General features: G+C 46.3%; 1 protein-coding gene across 1 annotated transcript; it reads right to left on the reverse strand.

Annotated features, from left to right (window-relative positions):
• Positions 1-810: 810 nt before the first annotated feature.
• On the reverse strand, positions 811-16,601 carry LOC308157889 (ATPase MORC2A-like; the record flags this gene model as incomplete). Its single annotated transcript, XM_080531486.1, has 27 exons — positions 811-819; positions 1,633-1,876; positions 1,964-2,102; positions 2,257-2,314; positions 2,781-3,060; positions 3,148-3,286; positions 3,441-3,498; positions 6,579-6,830; positions 7,324-7,593; positions 7,685-7,771; positions 7,955-8,087; positions 8,339-8,444; positions 8,522-8,650; positions 8,767-8,921; positions 9,039-9,179; positions 9,527-9,612; positions 9,757-9,839; positions 9,941-10,020; positions 10,121-10,246; positions 10,490-10,601; positions 10,723-10,882; positions 11,833-11,941; positions 12,050-12,140; positions 12,347-12,415; positions 12,524-12,558; positions 12,732-12,785; positions 16,534-16,601. The coding sequence occupies 27 exons, from the start codon at positions 16,599-16,601 to the stop codon at positions 811-813; spliced, it is 3,273 nt and encodes a 1,090-aa protein (XP_080387612.1).
• Positions 16,602-17,498: the final 897 nt, after the last annotated feature.

Consider the following 17,498-nt stretch of genomic DNA (forward strand, 5'->3'; position numbering starts at 1 on the left):
CCCGGTCCAGCCTTCACTACGTTGCCGGATCATAACTTCAGTTCCCCTTCCGTTCAGCCTGACTCCTGTTACCTGCCCTCCTGCCTGCCTGCCCTCCTGCCTACCTGCCCTCCTCCTACCCGCCTGCCTGCCCTACATGCCTGCCTGCCCCACCAGTCCTCCTACCTACTCGCCTGCCCTCCTGCCCTACCAGTCTCGCTACCTATCTCCCTGCCTAGACCCCTGCCTGCCAACTACTCCCCCTACCTAGACCCCTGCCTGTCTGCCGACTACCCCCCTGCCTGCCGAATTCTCCCCCTGCCTAGACCCCTGCCTGCCTGCCGACTTCCCCCCCCTGCCTAGACCCCTGCCTGCCGACTACTTCCCCCCCTGCCTGACCCCCCCCCCCCCGCTTGCCTTACGACCATTCTCTGCCTCAGGCCTTAAATAAATATACCTTATTTACTTCAATCGGTCTCTGGTCTGTGTCTGCACTTGGGTTCCCTATCTGATCGTAACACTACAGGTGTCCCACAGATCTAGAGCAACACTGGAACATGGTTGCACATGCATGCACGCACACACACATGCACACGCACACACACACACACACACACACGCACACGCACACAGAAATGTTACACTTCAAAATAATAAGCTTTTAACTTACACGTTCACTTGAACACACACATGCACACACACACACACTCACGAACCCCACAACTCAGCCCCTGGGTGAGCTAGAGACACGCTGTCTTCGCTGGGGGGTGGCCCATACACACACACACACACACACACACACACACACCCCTGAACCACACAACTCGGCCCCTAGGTGGGCTAGAGACACGCGGTAAAAAGCCAATTTGGGATTAGCTTAGGACATTGTTTTCAGTGAAGAAATTTAGGAGTCTGTGGCTGATGATCATACAGAGGATTTTCCAAATGTTGCTGTTGACACAGATCCCACACAGTAGTTATTTGTGTCAAATTTGTCTCCACTTTTGTGGAGTGGCGTTATCACTTCTTGGTTCCAAATATTGGGGAAGATCCTAAGGACAATGTTGAATAGTTTTAATATAGACAATTGGAATTTGACGTCTGCAAATTTGATCAGATGTAGACAGAGGGTTGATTGGGAGTGGAGACAGGTGTGCAGGTTTTGGCTGAAGATCTAATTAGTGGGGACAAGCCTCAGCTGTGGCGGAGAGCACGCTGTGCTCGAGCTGTGGGGGCGGGTGTTCGAGCTGTGGGGGCGGGGGAGGGCGTGTGTTAAGGCCCAGCCGTAACAGGACCCCCCTCCGAGGGGGAGCCTCCTGGCGACCGGCCCGGAGCATCCGGGTGGGCCCGATAGAAGTCCCTGAGGAGGACTGGGGACATGATCTGGGACCGGGGAATCCAGCTCCGTTCCTCTGGGCCATATCCTTCCCAGTCCACCAGGTACTGGAAACCCCGGCCACAGCGACGAACCCTAAGGAGTTTCCTTACCGCCCACTGGGGGTGGCCATCCACCAACTGAGGAGGGGGCGGTGCAGGGGCTGGTGGCATCAGGTCGCTGGCGACATGGGGCTTTACCCGGGAGACGTGGAACACCGGGTGGATCCGTTGGAGGGAGTGAGGGAGGACCAGCCGGATGGCAGCGGGGTTAATGACCCGGTCGATGGCGTAGTATCTCATGGCGATGTATCTCGACGCCAACTTCCGGGAGGAGACACTGAGGGGGAGATCCTGAGGCTGTCGGTCACCGCTGTCGGTCACCTCTCGACTGGTTCCTGGTTGGGTGGTGTCAGGTTCCATGGGGGCGGTTCCTTTTTCTGTCTCCTGCTGTGTGTCAGGGGTCTGAGTGATGGGGGAGGGGGGGCGCATCAACCTCACCTCCTCACTGCCCTTGAACACCCTACAGACACACACAGATGTGTAAGAGAACAGAGAGAATGCATACATATTTATGTCTTTATGCCTCTCTCTCTAAGAGTGACCGTACCAGCGATCCTTGGGGGTGGATCCCGGCACGTAGTCAAACTTCACCTTCCAATGAACACTCTGCTTACTGGTCTCTATGGCAACCACTCTGCCGGTGTACCACTCCTTACTCACACGCACCTCCACCAGCAAACCCTTATCTACAGGAGATAATACACATGTACACACATACACAATTTCATTACAGGGACTATGGATGCATTTCAGAGCATAAGCATTTGTGTACCTCCCAAGTCCTGTTGTCCCACTGTGTGTTCAGCTGTGGAACTCTGTTGACCACCTGGCATCTCTCACCTTTCTGAGCATTCTTCAGATCCTTTGCTGGGTCCTCCCCCTCATCACTATCAGACACCTGAAAGATGCACAACACAATACATGAAAACACAGTACATTTAAAAACGCTCACAACCCAGAATTATACCAGAACCTATCCACTGGACAGTCACTCAGCGTGTCTTGTCAGGAGCTGGTCCTGACCATGTCTGTGTAGAAAACACAGGGATGGAAATAGAAAAGAGACACCAAAATCCAAAGTGAGAAGGAGAGGACCCATTCCATTTAGAGTTGAGACAATTCCATAAAGAGTAGATAGGAGTAGGGCAGGACCCATTCCATTTAGAGTAGAGTTAGGGGAGAAGGACAGGACCCATCACCGACTTGTCATTTCAAGTCAATAAGGAGAGCTGGAGAGAACCCATTCCATATATAGCAGAGTTAGTAGAAGACAGGACCCATTCTACTTAGTAGTTGAGTTAGTTGAGAAGGAGAAGAGCCCTTGGTCTTGGCTGAAGGTGAGGGTTACAGACAGTAGTGAGTACCTTGGTCCTCAGCCGGATGGCAGCGGGTTTAATGACCCGGTCGATGGCGTAGTATCTCATGGCGATGTATCTCGACGCCAACTTCCGGGAGGAGACACTGAGGGGGAGATCCTGAGGCTGTCGGTCACCGCTGTCGGTCACCTCTCGACTGGTTCCTGGTTGGGTGGTGTCAGGTTCCATGGGGGCGGTTCCTTTTTCTGTCTCCTGCTGTGTGTCAGGGGTCTGAGTGATGGGGGAGGGGGGGCGCATCAACCTCACCTCCTCACTGCCCTTGAACACCCTACAGACACACACAGATGTGTAAGAGAACAGAGAGAATGCATACATATTTATGTCTTTATGCCTCTCTCTCTAAGAGTGACCGTACCAGCGATCCTTGGGGGTGGATCCCGGCACGTAGTCAAACTTCACCTTCCAATGAACACTCTGCTTACTGGTCTCTATGGCAACCACTCTGCCGGTGTACCACTCCTTACTCACACGCACCTCCACCAGCAAACCCTTATCTACAGGAGATAATACACATGTACACACATACACAATTTCATTACAGGGACTATGGATGCATTTCAGAGCATAAGCATTTGTGTACCTCCCAAGTCCTGTTGTCCCACTGTGTGTTCAGCTGTGGAACTCTGTAGACCACCTGGCATCTCTCACCTTTCTGAGCATTCTTCAGATCCTTTGCTGGGTCCTCCCCCTCATCACTATCAGACACCTGAAAGATGCACAACACAATACATGAAAACACAGTACATTTAAAAACGCTCACAACCCAGAATTATACCAGAACCTATCCACTGGACAGTCACTCAGCGTGTCTTGTCAGGAGCTGGTCCTGACCATGTCTGTGTAGAAAACACAGGGATGGAAATAGAAAAGAGACACCAAAATCCAAAGTGAGAAGGAGAGGACCCATTCCATTTAGAGTTGAGACAATTCCATAAAGAGTAGATAGGAGTAGGGCAGGACCCATTCCATTTAGAGTAGAGTTAGGGGAGAAGGACAGGACCCATCACCGACTTGTCATTTCAAGTCAATAAGGAGAGCTGGAGAGAACCCATTCCATATATAGCAGAGTTAGTAGAAGACAGGACCCATTCTACTTAGTAGTTGAGTTAGTTGAGAAGGAGAAGAGCCCTTGGTCTTGGCTGAAGGTGAGGGTTACAGACAGTAGTGAGTACCTTGGTCCTCAGCTGAAGGGTGGGGGGTTTGGTCATGGAGGCTGTAAGGTGTGTCTGTGTGTGTGTGTGTGTGTGTGTGTGTATGTGTGTGTGTACCTTGGCTTTAGCCCCAGGCTGTGGGGTGGGGGTGAGTTTAGGGGTGGAGGAGGGCAATGCTCTGCCAGTCAGGGGCGGTGTCGCAGGGGTCGGCCGGGATGTTGCCATGGTTACACTCTTCTTCTCAGGCTGGGGGAACTTAGTGCTGGCAGGGGGCATGACCACCTACAAGGTCAACAGCAGAGTGGGTCTGATTGCAGCTGCAGTCTTGCTGTTCCACTTCAACGTTGCATGAAGACCTGCACCATGGGGCAGCTGTGGAACTCTAGCCGTCTCTTCATTTGCTATCACTGTTTGGGGACTTGAGAAAGCACCAGCTACAGTGTTTCCTCTATATGCATTTATTCGTGGCGGGCCGCCACAAATTAATTTCCTCCGCCACTAATTGATTCAGACAGTCCACTTTGATCCAGGCTGCGCAGAAAGGCAGCGAGTTATTATGACCGGAGAACAGAAAAAAAGCAGATTGAAGCTAGATTTAGGCCGCTTCCAGACCAACATTTCGTTACGATTTAGGGCGTAGTTATTTACAATATGTTACAATGTTGCAATTAACCTCGTCGTTTGTGTTCGCACTGCAATCGAGACTGAATCGCTCTCAACAGGCGCGCGGCGCGAGGCGACGCGCTTTCAAAACAGTTTTGTGATTGGTCCGAATTTAGCGGGACATTTGGATTTCTCTTTTAGCCCGTCGCCGGTGCCTTTAATCCCGTATCCTAATCGAAAATGCAACATCATCAGCGACGACTGTGGGTTATTGCATTTACTGCTGTTCTCTGGTTCATGTTCTTATACCAGTGCTCAGTATAGAGTATTTTAAATGAAAATCAAGGACCCCAATTGAAATAAGCCAGTGGCTTTCTTGGGTTTTTATCCTGTTAGTTGACCTTGTATGTAATATGTACTTTCATGTACCTACTTCTGCAAATCTTCTAATAAAGTTTTCAATCAATCAATCAATCAAACATTCGTAATGTATGTCTCTGATGTTCATGGTCAATTAAATCAGCCTATTTTGTGAAACAAATAATGTTCCCGCTAATGGGTTAACCGAGCATTCTCGGGTTGAGGTTAATTTCAATACCTTTCTAAGACTTTTTAAAGACCTTGTCAATATTTTTCCAGACCTCACCGCCACTTCGAGCTGTAACCGTTTACATCAGTGACACCTTTAACTTGACAGTTTTAGTTTGCAATAGACTAGACCACTCTCATACAACAGAATTTCCGGTTCATCTTTGTTTTTTAATAAAACTAATAAATTCACAAACTTTTACTAAAAGTTTTTAGGACTCAAACTCTTTGGACAGAGTCTAATTCAGAAAAATACCAACAAAATTCAAGACCTCATAAAATCGTGATAAGACTTTTTAATACTTATTAAGGGTCTTGATTTTCCCAAAATTGATTTATCAACTTTTAATACTTTTCAAGACACCGCGGATACCCTGTAGCAATAAGCGCGGGGCAAAAATAATCTATTGCCTCTAAAATCACCACGAACAGAACGGTGGAGGTACGGGTAAGCAGGTCTCATGTTGGTGTCCTCAAAGGTAAGAGTTGGTTTTCTTTAACTCAACTGATAGCATTACCTTGCTGTTGTTGTTTACCGAATGCTCCATCTGACTGTCACACTGTGATTTTACTTGTGTAAACAGTTAATGAGTAACGTTAGCCGGTTTTGTGCGTGTACTCTCATGTAGGCCTACTTCGTATTGATCTTTCTGTGTGTGTGTGTGTGTATTGCGCGTTCCGCATGTTCCGCTGCAGCTGTAGGATATATTGGTATTTGATCACCTTCTATATAAAATCACCTGCTCGGCTTTAATGACTTAACCGCTATTTAAGAAATTATAATTGTTGCCACCCTCTAGTTTTTGGTGAAACTACGTCTTTGTTTTGAGCGCCAGTGCGCGTTTTATGCGCGTGCACGCGGAAAAAAAATTGTGCGCACACCGCGCGCGAAAGACAACCGCTCCACCACTAATGTGAAAAATCCTGGAGGAAACACTGAGCTAGCATACATAGTGGAGTCCACATTCATAATAGAGACTACCCTCCATATCACTCTGCTTTAATAGAGGCCTGCTCACTTCTGACACGTTTGTCATGGACTGACGTGCTTTTATATCTCCTTTCTTGGTTGTCTTTGAAGGACCTCCACTTCTTCTCAGCCAAGGCAGCGTTCTTTTTCTTCTCTCTCTTCTTCTAACACTACTCCATCCTTTTTCCTTTTCATGTGCCCTCATTCATTTACTTCCTCCTTAACGATAGGTCTTTCCATCTTTTGGTCTGTCTATCTGTCTGTCTATACGTGCTAAGCAAGGTTCTTCTTGCCATCACTATAACTGAACTGAAAATGTGATGAATTGACACTGTGAAACAACACAAAACTGAGACTGAATCTGCTGGACAGTTGACTTGACCAGGGTCTTAACAGAGAAAGATGTATGCTCTCAACACACTTGGAAGTCTGAGAAGTAGTTTAGTGTGTGTATGTATGTGCGTGCATACATACCTCTGTCACCTTGCCCCGTTTGGCTGGAGATGCCTTCTCAACAGCTTTACCACGATTCCCAACTGCCGATGCTATCTTGGATTTCTTGAGCTGTGGTTCCTCTTCCTCACTATCTTCTTCTTCTTCCTCTTCTTCCTCCTCCTCCTCTTCCTCCTCCTCCTCTTCTTCCTCACTCTCTTCCTGCTCTATCACTCTCTTGCGTTGGCTGCTAGCAGGTGTGGTTGGTTTGGCAGGAGAGGATTTGGCTGGAGTCTGCAGAGAGACCATACCATACCATACATACAGAGAGACCTTACTACCATAACTGCTTTCTGGGGATGGAACAGAATAACCGATTATTCGTTCCTGATGGTCAGTCGATTTTTTACATTTTCCCAAATAAACGCAAATTAAACGGACAGAACTAATGTTGGTTCTGTAGCACTATTTTATTTTTAAAATATATATTAATCACGCACAGAAAGGTAATCTCAGCCAGTACGCATGTGCACACACGCCACAGAGAGATCGTAAGTAATTTAGCAGTCGTTATGGCGAACACAGATAAACTAGAGCTTGAAGTTCCTCTAGCTTCCCTTAAATCTCCTTTTTTGGAAAACTATATATACAGTATGTGTTTTGTGAATTTTTCAATTTCATGGATCTTACTGTTCACCTAGCCAACACTTTTGGTTGAAGTATAAACCAAATAGTCACAAAAACAAACCCTGACCCAGCAAGCTGATGAATTCCACCACACACTTACCCGTGAGCTGCGGCTGGGTGGAGGGGGCTTGGCAGGGGTCTTGGCAGGTGCTTTGGGGGTGGGTTTTACAGCTGGGGGTGGGAGCTTTGTTGCAGCTCTGGCTTTAGATAGGTCAGCTTTGGGAGCAGGGGGTGGAGAGGGAGCTGCAGCAGCAGTCCGGGCATTAGTGGGTTTGCGGCTGAAGGATGGAGGGAAGCTTGGGGTTTTTTTGAGGACGGCGGGTAAGGGGGGAGAGCGGGGGCGTGTCACTCGCTCTGACGACCTGGTTGCCTAGGAGACCCAGAGAACAGGAGATTGATATATGTATATATTATATTATATTTAGAAAGCAAGAGAGAGAGTATGTACCAGTGTGAGGTACCTGAGAAGAGTTCTCTGTGTTAGGTCTCAAGCTGACATCCAAAGGTAACTTCCGCACATCTGCTGAAGACCTGATAGTACTAGTTTTCTGAGGACACGAGGACGGACGGACACACAGACACACACAGACACACACACACACACCAATTAGGGGGTGCAGATTTCCGCCATTCGTCAAAAACAGTTTGGGCTCAAGTCTATTTAATCAACAAACATGAGAAAGTTCCCCTCTGAAAAAGGAGTGTGCATGTTTATGTAACTGTGTGTCTACCTGAAGTGCCTGTAGTTTCTCCTGCTGTTGTTTGATCTTATCTGTGAGCTCTTTTTGTTTGTCCTCAGTTGTCTGCTTGTCCTTCTTTAGAACTCCATACGGTACATTCTGCTTTTGCTCAGCCACATCACACCTAAAACACCAGAACGCACACACACACACAATGATGCCAATAGTTCCATCATATCAGTAGCGCATACACATATTGTCACCTTCTTAAAATAATGGCTTACATCATATTTCTAGTGTTGCAAAAGTCTGAATAAACTGAACCAAATCTAGAATATATGATATTTAGGCAAAAACATAATTTTCCTCAAAAGTGACTTAAGCCATTATTTTAAGAAGGTGACTATATGTAATAGTGGGTGTCTCTCTGTGTACCTATCCTGGGTGCTGTCAGGGTTCATCAGACACACCCAACTGTCTGGATATCGTTTATCCACTGTATCCATTTGGAATGGCAGAGTCCTCCACTTTAAACACTTATCTGTAGGGGATGGAGAGAAGGAGATCAGTGTCTTTGTATATGTGCTGAAAGTTACTGTGTGCGTGAGTGCAACTTACCACACTGTATAGTGAGTGGTATCTCCATGGCACGGCGTCTCTTGTACCTCTGCTCTGAGGAGGGGGTCGAGGACCAGCTGGCAGACAGGTACCCAAACTCATCCCAAAACTTAACAATGCCCTTCTGAGCTACAACACACACACACACACACACACACACACAACAAAACACAGAAACAATTTGAACCATTCTATAGTGGTTAAGGGGTTGTGTCAGTGTAACTCTGCTGTTGCGTGAGTCTCACCGATGTTGCTATCCTTCCAGTACTGGGCTAAGTGTTCTCCCATGGCTTTCAGAAGATGTCGGTACTCTTTAGCATCTGCAAAGTCCTGCTTGTTGTGAGTGGGCTCCAGAACCAGGTAGGGAACATCCACAACCCCCACCACACCTCCACACGCCCTGACATACATACAGAGAAATACGCATTTATAGTTGATAGTAGAGTTAAGCATTAAGAGTCCACAGTTAGCATACTTCCTCTTCAGTTACATACGTGTGTGTGTGTGTGTGACTCACATTCCTCCCTCCAGTTGAGGCCCTGTTTTTTCGTACAGTTTGATGAGGCGAGAGCAGTTATACACAAACATCCCATCCAGGTCCCTCTGCCCGATGTTCACCCCAAAGATAAAACTCAGCTCCTTAGGCTCCTTTAATGCTCTGAGGGGGGTAGAGAAAGAGAAGCGTTGGGAAGAGGGGTGGAGAGAGAGAGAGAGAGAGAGAAGTAGGGATGTGTACGTTTTATAGTTGTAACTAGCTTAATTTTATTTGTTTATTTATAAGGTAGACTGACTTCTGTAAATTAATAAACCCTTGCATTTAAACAATTGTTTTTATTGTCTTCACGAATGCCAATGGCCCCTGGCCTGAGCTAGATTACTCTTCCTGCTACGACAGGTGAATTTATGATTCACTTGCTTAGTCAAATGTATCGATTATAAGTCCCTTTGGAATAAGGTGTCTGCTAAATGCCAAAAATGTAAATGTAAATGATCGTCTCGACTGACTTATGTTTGGTCTCCTGGATCTTCCTCTTCATCTCGGCATCTCCACGAAGCATCAAGGCCAACTCCTGGGCTTTCCTCAGCATGGCCTGGGGAAGAGGACCGGGCATGATATTGCAAGTGGGTTGCAAGATATTGCCATGTTTATAGAATTAAGAAAGAACAATAACTTCCATGCAACAATGTGATGGTTCGTTTTGTATGTGTGTGTGTGTGTGGGTGTGTGTTCTTACCCGTGCATCTCTGGACAGGTCATCGCCATGTTTGGCCTCCAGAGCTAAACTCTTACTCTCCGCCTCGCGAGCCTTCTCGTCAGCTGAAAGACACATACACACATTCAGCCAAACAGCACAGGTGGTTTAAGTATGTAGAAAAGGGTTCTGAGAGTTAAAATAGTTATTTCGAATGGAGACTCACCGATCTTAGCAAGGTGGTCAGCCTTCTTCACTTCCTGCTCAGCACGGGTTTTGAAGCGAGTTGACGTGTACTTATACACCCTGATGACACACAGACACAGTTGTTGTATAGACTGTATAGAGTGCACCTGGATTTCTATGAGGTGCACGAAGACCTCTTTGTGAAGTGTGTGTGTGTTACCTAGGTTTATAAAGGCAGCAGGACATTATCTTGGTGCTGACTTTGTGTCCTTGAATGAAGATCCTCATGCGTGGGTCAATGTACAGAACAGCTGCGTATGCTCTGAATGATCGCCGCTCTGGCTTACTGTGGGGATGGAAGTGATGCTATCACTACACACACATAGTCTTGATCACTACCTTAAGTACAGGTTAGTCATGCACATTTACAGTACAAATGTTTATCCAAAATATATATTTCCCCCCCTCATGTTTATGTCCCCCCCCCCCCCCCTCATGCTATCATACACGCATGAAAACACCCCCCCCCACACACACACACACACACACACACACACACACACACCCACACACACACACTAATACTCACACTCCCTCTGCTGGAGTCCCAGCCATCAGAATATCCTGGTAGTCTGTCTCTACATCCAACTCTGGTTCTCTAGTATCCATCAGCTTCAGATTATAGATGATCACCAGAGTACCTACACACACAAATGACTGCTGTTAAAACACACAGCTGCCCCCCCCCCCTCCCGGCAAAACACACACACACACACACACACACACACACACACACACACACACACACACACACACACTTACCACTGCTACCTTCTATCTTGTTGAACTGCTCCATCAGCTGTTGTTCAGTTTTAAAAGGAGAGTACTTGTAAATGAGCTCTGTCTCAATGGCATACTTCTCAGGGTCAGCTGTGACTGGCTGCCTGGTCTTCAGTTCCCAGGTGGGGAGAGGCACAATCACCTGACAGGGGAGGGAATAACTGAATATTACACAAATGCTTAAAGGACAATCTCCATCTTACTGAGTCCTAACCTCATCGCCTGACAGAGGAGTCACTCATAGGGCTTTCACACCGACAAAGAACTGTTCCGGTTCACGTTCGTGTTCGGGAACCTCCGAACCTTGATGCTGTCTGGCGAACCAGCCCGCGTTCATACCAGTGTAACCAGAACCATCCGCGTCATCAACGATGGGTGATGAAGGGGCAGGATAAACAAAAATGTCACAACTAGATGGCGGCTACTTCACTGGAAATTAGGATAATATCTTCCACTACAGTATCTGAAATAAACACTATTTTCTATGAAACGAAACAAAATACACTTTCTACACGTTCTCTTACTAATCAGCTGCTCCATTACTGGAATAGAAATGGCTTACGAAATTCGTTCGCTTGTGTGAGTGTGTGTGTTTGCTGAGCATGTGAGGAAGATAGAGAGAATGATGAAACTTTTGATAATTGTTTTGATCACTAATGATTAGATTCCATTTTGTCTCCTTCCTTCTTGCTGGTCTTTGCAGCCTAGAATATGACACACCTACTGACGACGTGACTGTTCTACGTTTTGGTTCCCGCTTGAGAACCACTATTTTCAGATTCCCGCTGCGAACCAACTTTTCAGTTTCGGTCTGAACGCGGCGGCCGGTTCCAGACTTGGTTTGCAAATGCAAAACGAAACGGTTCTTTGCCGGTGTGAGGAAAGATAACCAGCATTATTGTACAGGCCATACACACTGAATGGAATAGGTATAAACAACAGAAACTAGTGAAATCATGGCCCTATTGGATACACCTCTCCAGTCCTTTCAGATCTACATAAAGTGCCTGGATGCTAGGAGTCCATTTGGGATTCAACAAAAGACATCCTACACTTTATTGCCAGATTAAACCACTACAGCTGACCCCTGACCTCATCCAGCCCCTCCTCTTCATGGAATGTTCTAGACAGGAACAGGCAGGTGAGTGTGTTCTCCTTCTTAGTGAACAAGATGAAGTCCTTCCCAATACGCATGGAGCCCCTAAAGAACAGACACACCACAGTAAGTCAATAACCTCCAAAGACACAACACATCTATTCAGTGGGGTCTGTCCGTCAGCTTCAACTGGGAGTTCCACATGTCTCTTACGATTTTAGCCCGTTGCCGTACTGGCCGATGTGAGTGGACTCTGGAGTTCGCTTACTGGACTTCCCAAACTGAATCACATGAGTAGCTTCATCTGAGAGTGAAGGATGGAGAGAGAGAGAGAGAGAGTGAGTGAGATGTAGAGAAAGAGCCAGCGATTAGCATGGTTCAATGCTGCACTGACTTGTTAGACTAACCCTACCATGAGACATGCTAGTATAACTTGGACCTCAGTCTCTGTTAGTTAGAGCCCTGTTATTGTAAGTCATTGTATATGAGTGACATCAGTGTAGCACTCACTGGGATCCATTCCTGTCCCATCGTCCAGGAAACTGAGCATGTAGCCTCCACGGAGGTCTTGTCTCTTCTCTGTCAGCCAGGGGAGGTGCAATACAGGTTAGAACATGATGGTAGATGTGTGTTGGAGTCAGAGAGTGTGTGTGTGTGTGTGTGTATATATGTGTGTGCATGGCGTACCTGTGTAAATGTCGATCCGGGTTGCATTTGCATCCCTGTAGGATAGATGATCGACAGGTGTATGACCGATCAGGGTAAACATAACCTGACACGGCTAAGTTTTATTTTAAGTGATTTAGCAGCACATATACATAGTGAGAACAGTGTTGTGTATCGTTAATAGAAGAGTCATTAAACTCAAGGCCTTAGCAATTGACATTATTAATACCTGGAGTTGTCCACCAGCTCAGCCAGAGCTCCAAATAGAAACTTGTGGGTTGTCCTGGAAACATACAACAACCAGTCAATTCAATTGAACATTTATTTAAGTGGCGAAGAAAGTCTGGGTAGAGGCGGGCAAGTAGTATGAAATGATTATGGGTGGTGGTAAGGGATAGCGGGGGTGACTGATTGTGTACTGTGATGGTTGGCTCTAAATCAGTGGGTAGGACCCAGGGGTCCAGTAGTAAGAAAATGAAGATCAACACTCCTGAATGACTGTTGCAAAATTTGTTGCGGAAAATGGCTTCATATGATAAATCACATCTGCACTTTTTCTTAAGCCTGTATCATCACCTTCTTAAAATAATGGCGTACGTCATATTTTCAAGTTGAGAAAAACTGAACCAAATATAGAATATATGATATTTAGACAAAAACATAATTCTCCTCAAAAGTGACATAAGCCATTATTTTAAGAAGGTGACAATATATTTTTAAGATGTGCTAAGCCTACAACCTTTTCTTACTCCAGAGTCTTCCTCATAAAGTAGTAACATCACGCCATCCATCCATCAACAGGCTTCAGTGTACATTGTAATTTACTGTGGAAAGTCATCACACAGCATCTTCCTTCATTTACTACTTAGTCATCCTCATTTGGACTTACATGTCTCCAGCACAATAGTAAAGCCAACACTGCTGCAATCATCACCCTTTGACCTCCTCCGCAGAGACCGGTGGGTATCGACCCTCCATCTTCTGCTCGCAGTAGTAGGCCTACTTGTTGCCGAGCGTATTTGGGTTGACAAAGCACCAGAGAAGCCAACACTGTCTAGCTGATACACGTCTGCTACACAGCGGCTGGCTGAGATTCCCAGCACAATTAAGAAGCATTTGGGTTCTCTGTGTGCTCTCTCAATCGAGGTATCTAGAAAGCTCAGAGTTTAATTCATCTGCTTGTGATTAAAACAACTTTCTCTTGTGCAGTTTGATAATTATAATTCTCATAATTCTAATTATGCTCTCATAACATCTGACTGATTTGAAGACAAACATTTAGCTGTCTCTCTCAGCATTGACACCTTGAATATCAGCAGCATGTCTCAACTGATTCCCAGGAGCACTGCTTCCCTCTCCTGCAAACGTGGAGTTGTTTCAACTTTGCGAGGGGTTTCCTCTCCTGTGCATACTGGGGCTTCATTGACATTCCTCGGGGTTCCCCTGTCCTCCCCAAAAAGTCTCATCTGGCCCGTCAGACCTCTTCCTCCCATTACATTTAACATACTCTAGTATTTTCCTTTTGATTATTGTAGGGGATGGATAGTGTCAGCTCATTCTTGATACAGGAAATACAAAAACACTTCAATGAGGAGGGATGGTCTGCCACTGGTATTTGCCTTGGTCCATACCAGTCTTAGACCATGTTCTTGAATTCTCTTGCATTATGTTTACACTCTTAACCCAAATGATTAAGAGATGTACGCCTCTTCTTCGGCGTATGGGTAGTTGTTTTCCTCTCCACTCCACCAGGCTCGGGGCCGAGGGGCTACACTTTTACAACCCCGAGAGACCTGGTTGTGGGGCTCACCCGGGCTATATTTCTGGACACCCCTCCAGAAGCCACGTCATCGTCTCGTCATCTAATACCGACAGACCATGCATCCCGTTGGGTGGGTGGTACACCGGGCAATCCAGGATAACATGGTCTGCGGTTTGGTCCTCTGTGCCACGCTCGCTTCTGTACGCTGTACGCTTCTGTACGCTGATGCACATTGAATAGGGGCCTTACATGCACCAGGTGGCATAAGATAAAGTTGATCCTTGCAGTATTGTTTGATGGTGTTAATGTCCAGGCTCTACCTGGCCTCTATGGTGAATCTGAATCCTAATCTTGTTTTGTAAGCCACAGCAGCTATAGAAAGAGAATCTCATGTCTGGCTGTCACATAGCAGTGACCTTGGAACATCAGCACCCAATTATATAACATCCCAGCGGTTCACAGGGGTTTTAAACAGGTGTTGCTCAGTTTTATGTACTCAATCATTGTTCCGTAGCAGTCAACGTCAGTCCTCCTGACCCCCCCCCCCCCCCCCCCCCCATCCTTCCATTGTCTTCAGACTCAGTGGTGCCCAGAAAGCAGGTTTCATATAGTCATCCATAGTGTCTATTCTAACTTAGCTTTTAAACTGTGTTGGAGCCCCTACGATTCTGGATTACACTGATAAGACAGTGAAGCCCTGGGCTCAGGAGACCACTAGTGAGTGGCTTCATCTCAAAATCCACCAGCATACAAATGGTTCATGTAACATGTTCAGAGCTCTGTTTTTTCTTTGGAATCATGCAGGTCACCTTGTCCCCTGTCCTCCCCAAAAAGTCTCATCTGGCCCGTCAGACCTCTTCCTCCCATTACATTTAACATACTCTAGTATTTTCCTTTTGATTATTGTAGGGGATGGATAGTGTCAGCTCATTCTTGATACAGGAAATACAAAAACACTTCAATGAGGAGGGATGGTCTGCCACTGGTATTTGCCTTGGTCCATACCAGTCTTAGACCATGTTCTTGAATTCTCTTGCATTATGTTTACACTCTTAACCCAAATGATTAAGAGATGTACGCCTCTTCTTCGGCGTATGGGTAGTTGTTTTCCTCTCCACTCCACCAGGCTCGGGGCCGAGGGGCTACACTTTTACAACCCCGAGACCTGGTTGTGGGGCTCACCCGGGCTATATTTCTGGACACCCCTCCAGAAGCCACGTCATCGTCTCGTCATCTAATACCGACAGACCATGCATCCCGTTGGGTGGGTGGTACACCGGGCAATCCAGGATAACATGGTCTGCGGTTTGGTCCTCTGTGCCACGCTCGCTTCTGTACGCTGTACGCTTCTGTACGCTGATGCACATTGAATAGGGGCCTTACATGCACCAGGTGGCATAAGATAAAGTTGATCCTTGCAGTATTGTTTGATGGTGTTAATGTCCAGGCTCTACCTGGCCTCTATGGTGAATCTGAATCCTAATCTTGTTTTGTAAGCCACAGCAGCTATAGAAAGAGAATCTCATGTCTGGCTGTCACATAGCAGTGACCTTGGAACATCAGCACCCAATTATATAACATCCCAGCGGTTCACAGGGGTTTTAAACAGGTGTTGCTCAGTTTTATGTACTCAATCATTGTTCCGTAGCAGTCAACGTCATTCCTCCTGACCCCCCCCCCCCCCATCCTTCCATTGTCTTCAGACTCAGTGGTGCCCAGAAAGCAGGTTTCATATAGTCATCCATAGTGTCTATTCTAACTTAGCTTTTAAACTGTGTTGGAGCCCCTACGATTCTGGATTACACTGATAAGACAGTGAAGCCCTGGGCTCAGGAGACCACTAGTGAGTGGCTTCATCTCAAGATCCACCAGCATACAAATGGTTCATGTAACATGTTCAGAGCTCTGTTTTTTCTTTGGAATCATGCAGGTCACCTTGTTATGGATCATGTGCAGTGCAAGTCACAGACTGAGGGTAAAATGGATACAGTACCACCACACCCCAAAGAGCCATTGCTTTTTGGTCAGGCTGCATTTGTAAATAAGAATGTGTTCTTACATGTTTGCCTGGTTAAATAAAGGTTAAATAAAAAAATAAAAATAAAAACCTGACTGAGTCATTAGTAAACAGTTATTCCATAGGCCTAGAAAACCTTGAAAACATAAGTCGGCATGTTGGGCAAAGTCTACATTGGTGGCGGGAGAATTGGTCTGGGTGTGATGCATGTGTGGTATGTATTGGGTGTATTTTCCCCAAGATGGTACTTACGAGTTGGTGTGTAGATACTCAAAGGTGAGCTGAGCCCTATTCAGGCTGCTGTAGTTAGAGTAGGCCATTACCACTCACTAAAACTACTACTTATTCTCTTCCTGGTCTTCTTTCTGACTTCCTTTCAGTCCAGTGAAGTGGATCTATTCATGAGAACCTACACAATCACAACAGTACACTGGTTTAAAAATGAACAAAAAATAAACGTATCTGGATGGGGAAAAAAACAATGACCTGAAATAAGGTGCGATCATGCAGAGCATAATACATAGAGAGGAAACAACTCAATCATTGATTAACCCCTAATGGTTGACATAGCCTACTCGCTGCAGCCGTGTCTACATCGGGCATATATAGGCTTTTTCTTAAGACTGCTTAGGTCTACTCTCAAACGTCCTCAGCCACGCGCCACGTGAACCGCTTCACTCAAAGCAAGACTCCCAAAAGACAATACTCTCACGTGGGAGGTTCACAAGTGCTGAAACGGTTATGGATCATTCCAAAGGGTTCATCTTGACGTCGTTTTATGACTTAAGTATGGATGAGGAAGTAGACTGTTCTGTCATACTATGTTCTGTCAACGTTGGCAGGCAGTAACGTCCAGTCAGTCTTCGATAAAACGGTTGGTACACTGATTACAAAGCTAACTAGCAGTAATATCCCCAAACCCACCTAACATTCTGATTACATAGCTACATCCTCATGCTCATGTAGCTTACCTAGTCGTAGTAAACACCTGTAAAAAGGCCCGGTTAGGAAGTATTTTATCTACTTTAGCAAACCGTTTAAAACGCCAGCGAATTCAGATAGAGTTACGGTCAATGGTAAACATCCGTCGGCAAAGAAATAGGCGTTCAAACATAAACATTCCACAAAGCACACACACGAGCTCCGAAGAAGGCCGCGAAATGGAACGGATTCTTCAGCACGGGCTGTAATGTTTAGACCACCTACTGCCACCTGGT

Source organism: Nansenia antarctica (assembly GCF_963989245.1).
Source record: "Nansenia antarctica genome assembly, chromosome: 5".
Classification (NCBI taxonomy): Eukaryota; Metazoa; Chordata; class Actinopteri; order Argentiniformes; family Microstomatidae; genus Nansenia; species Nansenia antarctica.